Source organism: Vidua macroura, chromosome 19 (assembly GCF_024509145.1).
Source record: "Vidua macroura isolate BioBank_ID:100142 chromosome 19, ASM2450914v1, whole genome shotgun sequence".
NCBI classification, from domain to species: domain Eukaryota; kingdom Metazoa; phylum Chordata; class Aves; order Passeriformes; family Viduidae; genus Vidua; species Vidua macroura.
The window spans coordinates 2,471,915-2,483,319 of record NC_071589.1 but is presented as its reverse complement, the minus strand read 5'-3'; the positions used below and the strand labels follow the sequence as shown (position 1 = coordinate 2,483,319).

General features: G+C 58.4%; 2 protein-coding genes across 3 annotated transcripts; both read left to right on the top strand.

Moving 5' to 3' along the window:
• Positions 1-3,141: 3,141 nt before the first annotated feature.
• Positions 3,142-7,247, top strand: LOC128816905 (ADP-ribosylhydrolase ARH1-like). The gene is made up of 7 exons (XM_053994884.1): positions 3,142-3,193; positions 3,261-3,484; positions 4,634-4,732; positions 4,804-4,909; positions 5,520-5,599; positions 5,669-5,852; positions 6,324-7,247. The coding sequence occupies exons 1-7, from the start codon at positions 3,183-3,185 to the stop codon at positions 6,694-6,696; spliced, it is 1,077 nt and encodes a 358-aa protein (XP_053850859.1). The 5' UTR covers positions 3,142-3,182; the 3' UTR covers positions 6,697-7,247.
• Positions 7,248-8,534: 1,287 nt separating this feature from the next.
• Positions 8,535-11,395, top strand: CCDC61 (coiled-coil domain containing 61). 2 transcript variants are annotated; one of them, XM_053994881.1, is made up of 14 exons: positions 8,535-8,599; positions 9,005-9,165; positions 9,245-9,327; positions 9,423-9,580; positions 9,649-9,777; positions 9,875-9,950; positions 10,034-10,116; positions 10,205-10,317; positions 10,413-10,491; positions 10,596-10,660; positions 10,752-10,830; positions 10,900-10,963; positions 11,057-11,123; positions 11,212-11,395. In XM_053994881.1, exons 2-14 carry the CDS (start codon positions 9,018-9,020, stop codon positions 11,307-11,309), a joined length of 1,242 nt encoding a protein of 413 aa, XP_053850856.1. In that variant the 5' UTR covers positions 8,535-8,599; positions 9,005-9,017; the 3' UTR covers positions 11,310-11,395. The 2 variants fall into 2 exon arrangements, with proteins under 2 accessions (XP_053850856.1, XP_053850857.1); XM_053994882.1 differs by having other exon boundaries at positions 8,548-8,565.
• The last annotated feature ends 10 nt before the right edge of the window (positions 11,396-11,405 follow it).

Here is an 11,405-nt window from a genome sequence, read left to right as displayed (position 1 = left end):
ACTTAAAGGGATCCTCTAGGAAGGATGGGGAGAGACTCCTCAGGGAGTGTAGTGATGGGGGAAGGGGAAATTATTTTGAAGTGAAAGAGGGAAGATTTACTTTGGATATTGAGCAGAAATTCTTCCCTGTGAGGCTGGGCAGGCCCTGGCACAGGGTGCCCAGAGCAGCTGTGGCTGCCCCTGGATCCCTGGAAGTGTCCAAGGCCAGGTTGGACAGGGCTTGGAGCAGCCTGCGACAGTGGAAGGTGTCCCTGCCCATGGCATGGAGGTTGGAATGAGATTTCTTTCATCCAAATTCTAGGATTCTGTGAAGTGGAGGCCAGAGGGGGTAAAAAGATCACAAAATCACAGAATCACAGAATAATGAGGTTGGAAGAGACCTCTAAGACCATCAAGTCCAACCCATGCCCCAACACCTCAACTAGACTACAGCACCAAGTGCCATATCCAGTTTTTTTTTAAATGCATCCAGAGATGGTGACTCCACCACCTCCCTGGGAAGACAATTCCAGTGCTTTATTATTCTTTCAGTGATTTTTTTTTCCTAATATCTAAGATGAGGACTTGCTCTGACAGTAGCAGACCTGGTGGTAATTAAACTTACCACTGCTGACCTTGGTGAAATCTTCTCTCTGTCACTCCAAGAAAATGACTGAATCCCAGAGGAATCTACAAGGACTCCCTGAAGCAGAGCACAAAAAATTTAGTCTGTGTCAGAGGTAGGCACCAAGTTAACTATAAAAGGAAGCCAATTCCACACACCCCCCCCCCCCCCCAGCTCTTTTTCCTCTTTTTCTCTGGCTTTTTTTGTCTTGCAAGACCTGCTCTAGACCATCCACACTAGAACCAACAGGAGATCCATGGACTGGTGATAAGCTTTGTCTTCTCTCCCATTTCTGTTTTTATTACTCCCCTCCTTTGCTTTGTCTGGGCAAAGCATGGCAATGATTCTACCCCGTGCTCCAGACTGAAGTTAGTTGAGGGAGCTTGTGGAAGTGTGTTGTGCCTTGTTAGCCAGCACTTTGGAGGAGCTTGTGGTGGGAGTTGAGAAATTATTGAAATGTACTACACGAAATTAACGGCTTGTCAGCCACCACTCACGGAAGCCTAATGCAGAATTTAAGGGTTTGTTAGCCAGCATCTTTTGGGCCTAAATATTTGGCTGGTTGCCAGAGTTATGACAACAATAAAACATAAAGAATTCCATGACACATCATCCAGTGTCTTTGTTGAGCCTGATGACAATTTCCAGTGAACATCATGCCTCCGACTGGCGGGTTGTGACATTGTATGAATAATTTACAGGGTGTTTCCTTCTTTGTAGGTTTTGAGGCAGCTGGTGGAAATACCCACAGTGTGATGGTTGTGTGATGGGATTTTGAGAGCTTTCATGTGCCCATCTAGCAATCTGTTGCTTTTAAATATAAAGTCACTGGAAGGGACGTGGGCTGGATGTGCCAACAGTGACTGAAAAGGGCTGGAGGGCCAGGCCCTGAGGGTGGGCCACAAGTATGGAGCCAGGAACAAACAGCACCTCCCAAGGGTCAGGGGCTGATCCTGTTTTGGATGCTGGGGCAGAGAGGATGCTCAGCAAGCTGGCAGAGGACTCCAGGAGTGGTGCTGGGTCAGGGGACTCGCGCCACTCCAGCAGTGACAAGGGCAGACTGTCAGCCTGGAGGAGGGAGGAGCAGGTGATCGGACTTCTGCAATGCCAGAGAGGAAGAAGAGGAGTGCAGGAAGTACCAAAAGTGTCTCTAGGAGGGAGCAGCTTGCACAAAGAGCACCAGCAGGCCGCCCTGACTCTCCTCCGAGTCTCTAGTAAGGAAGCACTCAGAGAGACACTGCAGAAACCTGCACAGCTCTGCCAGCTGCTCACTCGCCCACAACGAGGCTTGGACACGAAGAACAGGAGTCCCTTCAGAAGTTCCCTGCTCATCCAGGCCAGTTGTGATCCCCAACAGCTCATCCTGCAGCACACAGGGACAGCCTGCTGCTGTGCCTTCAGGATTACTTCCTTGAAGTACATCCATCCTTCCTGGAACCCTTTGTTTTTAAGGGCTGCTTCCCAAGGAACTTTCCAAATCAGCTTCTTGAAAAGGTCAAAGTCTGCCCTCCAGAAGCCCAATGTGGAAGGTTTGTTGGTGCCTCTCCTGGTTTCACCAATTAGTGAGAATTCTGTTATTTCATGATCATCAGCCTGGAGGTTATGACTCAGACAGTAAACTTGCCTTCAGAACCAAACCCAGTCTGAGGTGGCACTTTAATTTCTGTAGAGTGTGATCAACCAAGAAAGAACAGAGGTTTGATTGTTGGTGTTTTTTGTTTGTTTGTTTGTTTTTTTTTAACTGGGAAAAGAGCCAAATTGCCTGAAAAGAAGGCTTTGGAGAGGAAAAACCCTGCTTGGAACTCACAAAATGAGAAGTTGTGAACTGAAACATTCTTTGGACACTAAAAATGAGACTTTGTAGCCTAAAAGGAGCTGATTAGGAAGCCAGAACTAAGACCTTCAGAAGGAAATATGGGGTTTAGGACCATCCCAATGTGGATTTGTAGCCTAGGCAGGATTTCTGTCCAATAAATGAGCCTTTTGACCCAAAAGATGAAATTCTGTGCCCTAAAATGCAACAGCTAATATAAGAGAGGTTGGGAGCCCAAAAATTAGGATTTTGGCCCTAAAATGGAGGCTTTAGGCATGAAAAAAATTAATAGATGAGATGCTACAAACAACCCTGCAAACGACCATGAACCTCTCTGGCCCCAAGAAGTGAAGCTTTGGTGCTGACTAGAGGGCTTCAGGCACTCCAGTGGAAACTTTAGTGGTAAAAGAGGGTTTTGGACCCTCCAAAAGAGGGTTTGGGTCTTAAAGAGGGGGCCCGGGGCTCTAAAAATTGAGCTTTGAAAACAGTTTGAACCCTGAAGTTCAGTTTTGTGCCCTCAAAGGATGCTTTGTTGCCACACAGTTTAAAGCTTTGTCCCTAAAAAGAGATTTGGGGCCCCTGGAGCCTCTCTTTCCCTCTGCCTCCCCCACCCAGGATGGCCCTGGAGTCCCTCCCTGCCTTCTTCTCGCTGTGGGGGCAGCAGCCCTGTCCCCACATCCCCAGAGTGTTCTGGTCCCCTTAAGGGCCCCTGGCCAGCCCTGGCCCCTTGCCCTGAGCCTGACAGGCGTTCCCAGCTGCTCCACCATGGAGGAGACGTGAGTGCACCGGGATCCCTGGGGCTTCCCCCGCCGCTGGCACCCCCTGAACGCTCTGTTCCCCCAGGGTGCCCTCGGTGGAAACCTACGAGGCGGCCATGGTGCTGAGCGGGGTGGGGGACGCGCTGGGCTACCGGGGAGCCCGCTGGGAATACTGCACCTCGGGCCCCCAGATCCACGGCGAGCTGGCCGAGCTGGGGGGGCTGGCAGCCATCAGCCTGGAGCCCCCCGAGTGGCCCGTCAGCGATGACACCGTCCTGCACCTCGCCACCGCCGAGGGGCTGGCCACAGGTGAGGGGACTCTGTGACACCCCACTGACAGAAGGGAGGGGTCCCTGGGGTTGGGGTCCCCGTTGTACCCCAGGCTGGCACTGCAGGGGGGCGTCCTTGAATGTCCCCTAAGGGGTGGGGGCGTCCCTGTTGTGTTCCTTGGGCTGCGTGGTTGGTGTCTGGGGGTGCTGCTGGGTGTCCCCTTACAGCCCTGGGATATGCTGGGGAGGTCCCCACGACGTCCCTGACTCAAGCTGGAGGATTGCTGGGGTTGTCCAGCTCTGGAGGGGGCTTTGGGGCATCTTCATTTAACCCCCGCCACCTTTTTAGGGGTTTAGGGAGGCTTGGGGGGATGTGTATCTTTGTTTCCTCTAGGTGGGGGTGGCGTGGGGACTGTGTGTCTATGTGTGTGTGGTTTTCCTCATTTATGTGCCCTTTTCTCCTATACTGGGTGCTGGAGACAGGGATATTTCCCCCTCCCACTTTGGGAACCGGGCAGGGTACCCCTTTCTCATTCAGTCTGTAGTGCTCAGGAAGATTCCCCGTTTCTCCACTTGTAGGAATGTGGCCCCTGTTGACGGAATAAAAAAGTTACCCTTTGTCTCCTTAAAAAGGACAAAAGCCCAGAAGTTTCTCTCCTCAATTTGATTAAAAGACACCTCATAGGACCTTGGGGACTTCACCTCAAACTTAAGGACAGCCAATTGCACAGAAGCCAAAAGGTCCCGCCTAAGCAATTCACTAGAAAAAGAAGAGAACAAAAGAAGTAAATCGCTTTTGTGAAGTGTTTTAGCAGGAGCAAGAACCTCTTGCTCTAGCTCAGTTTTTCTCTGTAAAGAGCTTTTTTATTTTGCCTTTTATTAAAACTTTTTTGTTTCCAACACTGTCACAGGAGCCATCCTGCTACTTTTATGCCACCTGAGGTAGCTGAGCTATCAAGGGTGTAATACTTGTCTATGAGAGCTTATGAGATCTAGCTCGAATAGACAAAGTATTATCCACTAAACTCATCCTGCAGTTTGGGGGGTCTGTGGGGCAGTGTTCCCTTTCCCCACATTTCTGGGGGTGGTGCAATGGGGGTCTTCTTCTCCCCTTTCAGTTTTGGGGGGTTCATGGGGCCTCTCCCTGCCAGCCTGGGTAACCTAGGTGGGTTCTTCCCACCCTGCACAGGCCTGGAGGGGGAACCCCTCCTGCAGGAGCTGGCTCGCCGCTATGTGGCCGCCATGGGGGACATGGAGGGACGCAAGCCCGGACCCAGCAGCATCCTAGGTGAGCAGGGCCCGAGCATCCGGGGAGAGGCAGGGGCGCTCAGGGAGCCTCACGGCCCCGTGTCCCCCCAGGCACCTCCCAGCTGCGGCCGGGGGAGCCCGAGGGCTATCGCATCCCCTTCAACCCCCGCGGCACCGGCTGCGGGGCCGCCATGCGCAGCCTGGCCATTGGCCTCAGGTGGGCACGGGGACACTGAGGGACACTCGGGGACAGGGACGCGGGTATCAGAGCTGGGGGGATGGGGACAGGGATGTGGGGTGTTAGAATGAGTGGAAGGGCGGACACGGGGAGGAACATGGGATGGGGATAAGGGGGTGTCAGAGTTGGGGGAGTGGGGACATGAGGATGTTTGGGCTGGGGAAATGGGGGTGTCAGAGCTGGAGGGGAGGGGACGTGAAGGGATGGGAGAAGAGGGACATGAGGATGTCAGAGGGAGAGGAATGGGGACACAGAGTGGGGTGGGGACATGGGGTTGATGGAGCTGGAGAGGACAAGGTCCAGGATTTGGGGACATGTGGTGCTGGACAGAGAACATGGGGACAGCAATAGGAAAGAGGGACACAGGTCCCCAGGACTTGGGGACATGTGGTGCTGGACAGAGAACATGGGGACAGCAATAGGAAAGAGGGACACAGAGCAGCTAAGAGTGGGACGTGGAAGTGATGGGGCTGGGAGAATGGGCACAGCAGGGACAAGGACAGCAGGGACAAAGGTGGTGGTATGGGAATGGGGACAAGGCTGGAAATGCAGGAGCAGGGGAGTGGGGACTGGTCTGATGCCAGTGCAGGTACCCGCATGCCTCGGAGCTGCCGACTCTGATCCGGGTGAGCATCGAGAGCGGGCGCATGACCCACCACCACCCCACTGGTGAGTGCCAGCCTGGCAGGGAGGGCTGGAGGGGACAGCAGAACCCCCCTGAAGCCCCTGTCCCCACAGGGTACCTTGGAGCATTGGCAGTGGCCCTCTTTGGGGCACTGGGAGCTCGGGGCGAACCCCCAGAGCGCTGGGGGGCTGAGCTGCTGCGGGTCCTGCCCCTGGCATGGGACTACGTGGAGGGCACCGGGGTGGCCGTGGAGGACAATGCTGCTGCCTGGCCATTCTTTGGGGAGGCATGGCACCGGTGAGGGGGCACTGTGAGGGTTCTGGGGGGACACTGGGAGCACAAGGAGGGGCTGGGGAGGATACTGGAAAGGGCTCAGGGGTCCATTAGTGCCAGTGGTGCCAGCCAGGCTGTCTGACGGTCCTGGCAGGGCATCGCAGCGGTGTCACTGGTGCCACTGCTGACCCTGATGCCCAGGCTGTCCACAGGGCTGGCAGTGCCCATCGTGTCCCTGCCAGAGATGCCATCCTCAGGGACAGTGACCTCTGTGTTCCTGGGCATTGAGTTTTCTCGGTGTTACTGGTATCCACTAACTGGATGCCCATGGCTACCCCCCCGAGCTTTCCTGACTGTCCCCAGTGTCCCCACAGCTCTCTGGGGTCACAGGGGCTGCTGGAGAGCTGCAGCCCGGTGACCCCCAGCTCACTGCTGACCCCATTGTCTGGTGACACCAGCGTCCCCAGCGACCTCAATGTCCCCATGTCTCTGCAGGTACCTGGACTCCCGCGGGCTCCTGGAAGGTGGCGGCCCGCCGCGGGTGCCATCCCTCCCATCCCCAGCGGAGCGGGACGCAGAGTACCTAGGCTGGGCACTGGACGGGTGGCCGGGGCGCAGCGGCCACGACGCCCCCATGGTGGCCCTGGAGGCGCTGCTGGCAGCCGGCGGGAGCTGGCAGGAGCTGTGCGCCAGGGCGGTGCTGCACGGCGGGGACAGCGACTCCACGGGGACCATCGCTGCGGGCTGCTGGGGGCTGCGAGGGGGGCTGGCGTCCGTCCCGCCGGGGCTGCACCGCCGCCTCGAGTACCGCGGGCGGCTGCGCGACGCTGCCCGGCGGCTCCACGCGCTGGCCTGGGGGGCTCGGTGAGCGCCCCTCCGTCCCTGGCATCGCCCGCTGGCCCTTGTGGCAAGCACATTTCTCTCTCCCTCTCAGGATTTTTTTATCGAGGTGCACAGAGAGAAATGTGCTTGCCACAGTCCCTCCCCACGGAGAGCTCCCGAGGGAACAGCAGAGACCAGCGTGGCGCCGCAGAGGGGCTTGGGGGTGAGGGGAATAGCGGATTTGTCTTTCCAAACCGGCTGTGGGTCTGCTGGTTTTATCTGCCAGCACTTGAGAGGTAAAAGAAACAATGGGAAGGATTCCAGTCACTGACGAATGGAAAAAAAAGATATCTGCTTTTACAAATAAGCTTTAGGTTTGCTGATAAATGGAATTGGATATTGAAAGATGAAAGAAGCAGTGGGGGAAAACCCTAAATTCCGTAAGAATTAAAAATGAAAAGGGAGGGTTATACATTAGAGGGAAATCTCTGGTATCAGGCGTATTGGAAGTCTGAACCTCTCAAGTACCTCAGGCAATGGGGAAAGAGAGAAGGGAAATGCGGCCGGGAAATTGGGATAAAAAGGAGGCTGCGTCCTCCAAAAACTGGGGAGAGCCCAGGGGAATGCCCCATGGCCTCTCCCTTTATTGGAATAAAGAAAAAGGACTCCTCTGTGTCCTTTTTGGACACAAAGCTCTGATGTTTGTGGATTGATTCTCCCGACAGGGTTAACAGGCCTTGGGTGAAGCAGGGCCCTTCAGGGTGTGCTGGGCTCCAAGGGAAGCCCCAGGGTGACCACCACAGCTGTGGCCAGTTGGCCTCTTAGTCCTGCCCGGGTAGAGAGCCCAGAACCCGCCCAAGTCACCCCCAGAGTAAAAAACATCTCCCGAGTCACTCTGGGTCTGGATTTGTGCCCTGCGCCTCTCGTCCTGCCTCTGCCTGTGCTTGAGGTCTGAAGTGTTCCTCTTCAGATCCAGCCCCAAGCTTTTCAAACCTTTATTTACACAATGCAATCCTCAAAAGTAAGCGAAACAGCACGGCTTTTAAATCACCAAAGCCTACGCGTGGAAGACCAAGGTCCAAAGCGACATTTTCGTGCTACAAAACCACATTTATACATTCCGAGGTTTATGCTTCTGAAGTTCAAAGACCCATTTAGAGGGCCCAGAGTGTCATTTTGAAGGCCCCAAGTTGGATCTGGGGCGCTCACAATGCCACCAGTGTCACCCACTGCCCAGACAAACCCATGGGCACAGTCCTGCCTGAGAAAAGCTGCTGGAAGGCCCCAGGGCAGTTTTGGGCTGTGCTGTATTTGCTCTCCTCCCCAATATATCCAAGGGGAGCCTTGGGGCTGCCCCTTCCAACCATTTCAGGGGGATACTTTGTAATCTGGGGGGGGATCCTCCCAAACATTGGTGCTCTCTAGTGCAGTTCCGCGGCCTCTGGGGGCATCCCCCAGGCTCTCACTGGTTAATAAAAACAGGTTCGAGGTTCTTGTCCGTGCCCTCCTGCACTGCCTCAGGTTCTGTCCGTGCCCCCAAATCCAGCCCAGATCTCCTGCTCGAGGCCCAGTAACCCCGTTCCGAATCCCACATGGGAAGGGGACGCGGCCATGAGCAATGGCGGGCGTGCCCCTCAGCGACCACGAGAAGGCGTAGCTCCGCCTCCGCCCCCAAAATGAATGACAGCTCCATTAACCAATGGCGCAACGGGGACAGGAGGAGGGCTTCGCCTGACAACCAATGGCAGCGGGAGGCTGGCGGGCAGCGCAGAGCGGCTAACGGCATTGCGGTGACGGGCGGCGCCGGCAGCCAATGAGCGGCGGAGGGCGGCGCGGCCAGCCAATGAGGCGGGGGCGGGGCGGGGCCAGCCGATGAGGCGGGGCGCGGCCGAGGCGCGGAGGATCGCGGCGGGCGGTGAGGCTCCCCCGGTGCGGCCGCGCCGCTCCCGGTATCTGTCGGCGCAGCGTAACCGCGGGCCCCGGCCACCCCCGGTTCCTTTCCCTCGGTACCCCCCTGAACAGGCCCGCCAGGCCCTGGGATTCCCACTGCTCCCCAGGCAGCACGGCTCTCCCCTTGTTCCTGTGTATTCTCTCCACCCCTTCGAGCTGCGCCCGCCCCCAGCGGAGCCCAAGTCAACAAAAGCTCCAAGGTCCTGTCCGGTCTCCGCTCGTGCGGTTGTGGGCTCCGCTCCTTACCCCGTCCGTTCGCTGCCGCTCTGCACTCACCAGCCCAGCTCACCTGTCCCGAGCCCTCCAGCGGGGTCCCCTTGCCCGAGGGTACCCTCTCTGTCTCTGGGGGTGCCCTCTGTGCTCCGGGGGTGCCGCTGTCTGCCGAGGGTGCCCTCTGCCCGCAGAGCCCCTGGCGCCATGGGGGAGCCGCGGTTCCTGCAGGCCGAGTGCGCGTTCCGGCCCGGGGCACACACGGTGCGGGTGACCCTGACCCGCACCGCGTTGCGGGTGGAGGTGGAGGCTCACGGCACCAGCGACCTGTGGAGGGGCGAGTTCGATGCCGCCTGTGAGTGCCGGAGGGGCCCTGGGGGCTGAGGGGATCTCCCACGGCTGCCACTGACCGAAATACCCCCTGCTTCTCGCAGTCATCGAGGACCTGACCCGCAAAACGGGGAATTTCAAGCAGTTTGGCATTTTCTGCAGCATGCTGGAGTCGGCACTGACACAGGTGTGGCCGTGCTGCTCCCCCACTCGGCGTTTTGGGGGTACCTGGGGTGGGGTGTGTGTCGCACCGAGCCCGCCTGCTTTTCAAACTTTCTGCAGAGCAGCGACTCCGTCAGCCTGGAGCTCCTCACCTTCGCCGACCTGGAGACCCTGCATAGCCGGAAAGTGGGAGCAGTCACCCGGCCTCCCCCTTCCACCTCTTCCCCCCTCAACTCCAAGCGCTACCTCATCCTCATCTACTCTGTGGAGTTCGATAGGTGACAAGGGACACCAGGCAGGGGTCACGGGGGAGTGACTCCAGCCTCACCTCCTGCACCTCCTCCAGGATCCACTACCCACTGCCACTGCCCTACGCGGGGCGGCCGGACCTTGTGGCGCTGGTGCGGGAGCTGCAGGAGCAGCTGGGGCAGCTCCGGGCCCGGCGCCTGGAGGAGACGCAGCACTTGCGGGACGCGTGAGTGGGGCCGGTGACACCCGGAAGGGTTTGGGGGGTTCCCGTCTCTCAGGGTGAGGAAGGAACCCCCAGACCACCCTCTGCCATTCCCCCCCAGGCTGTGGAAGGCACTGGAGGAGAAGCGGGCAGCAGAGACCCGGCACCAGCGCGAGTACCGGCAGCTGGCTGCAGAGGTGGGCTGGGAGGGGTGGGAGCTGCTCTGGGGAGGGACAGGGGCTGCCAGATGCACAGTGAGCCTTTTTTCCCCCCCTCGAAGCTGGCCCAGGCAAAGGCATCAGAGCAGAAGCTGCAGCTGCGGGTGAAGAACCTGACAGCTGAACTGGCCTCCTGCAGGAGGGGGTGAGGCCGGGGTGAACCCTGCAGGAGGACCCTCACGACCATGGGGTGTGCCCCTGTCCCCCCCTGATGGTACTGGTCCTCTTGGCAGCCGCCAGAAATCTGCCAGCCCGGCCCCACGTGCCCAGGAGCGACGCTCGGCATCCCTGGAGAGCCACAGGAGCAGCCGGAGCCACCCCTCGCCGAAGTCCCTGTCGCCTGCAGGTGTGGGACACTTGGGGACACACACCCAGGAGTGGAGACAGGACACGGCTCACCCTCTCCTCACCCTGACCCCCTCCTCTGCCTCCCCCTGCCAGGCTCCCGCCCACCACGCTTCGACCCCACTGCCTTTGTCAGGGCCCGCCAGCGCCGGCAGAAGGAGGCTGAACTCAGAAAGTAAGCGGTGCTGAGAGCTCGTCACCGTCCCTCCCTGGTACGTGGGGGTCTCCTCCTCCCTTGAGCCCCACGTTCCCCCTGACCACCATCTCCTTTGGGTGCAGCCAGCGGCGTGGAGTGGCTTCTGGCAGCAGCAGCCCGGCGAGGAGCCACAGGCGCAGCTCGTCTGGTGAGTGGGGAACAGGAGGAGGGCTGGGGGTGCACCCACTGCGTGCTGGGGCTCCTTCCTCAACCTCCCCCATCCCCATTTCTCCCTGCAGCTGATAGCTCCCGGAGCTGGCGCCTGGGAGGGAGCCCTGGCAGCAAAGCCCATGAGCACCCCGAGCCCGTGCCCTGCAGGTAACGCTGGGGTTGGGCAGGATGCTTGGGCATCCCTTCCAGCACCCTTTAACCACCGCCCTTGGGCAGGGACAGGAGAGTGACCCGTACACGGAGACCCCTGAGCACCTCGCTCTGCAATGGCCCCTGTACGGTGAGTGGCTGCCCCTTGGGGGCTCCCCCACCCCTCTTCATCCCAAAGCAGGGGGACCAGGAGGTCACTGGTGACCCCCAATCTGCCCCCCAGGTGCCTCGCCCAGCTGCCAGCCACAAGCTGCCAGTCTGCAGGACTGCTGCCAAGCGCCCTGGTAAAGGTGAGGCCCCATCTGAGCCCCCAGATATTTGAGGGATACCCCAATCCAGACCTTTGTTAACCCTTTTTTCCTGCACTGGCCTCCCTAGAGAACCTCTCCAAGGAGCCCTCAGCTGAACTGGCTGAGATCGATGCCCGGCTGCAGGCTCTGCAGGAGTACATGGACAGCCTGAACACCCGCATATGACCCCCTCCAGGGACACACGCCCTCTCCCTGTGTCCTCTGGAGTTTTGCTACAAGTGTCCCCCCAAATAAACCCTTATCTGGCCCCAGAGCCTGTCC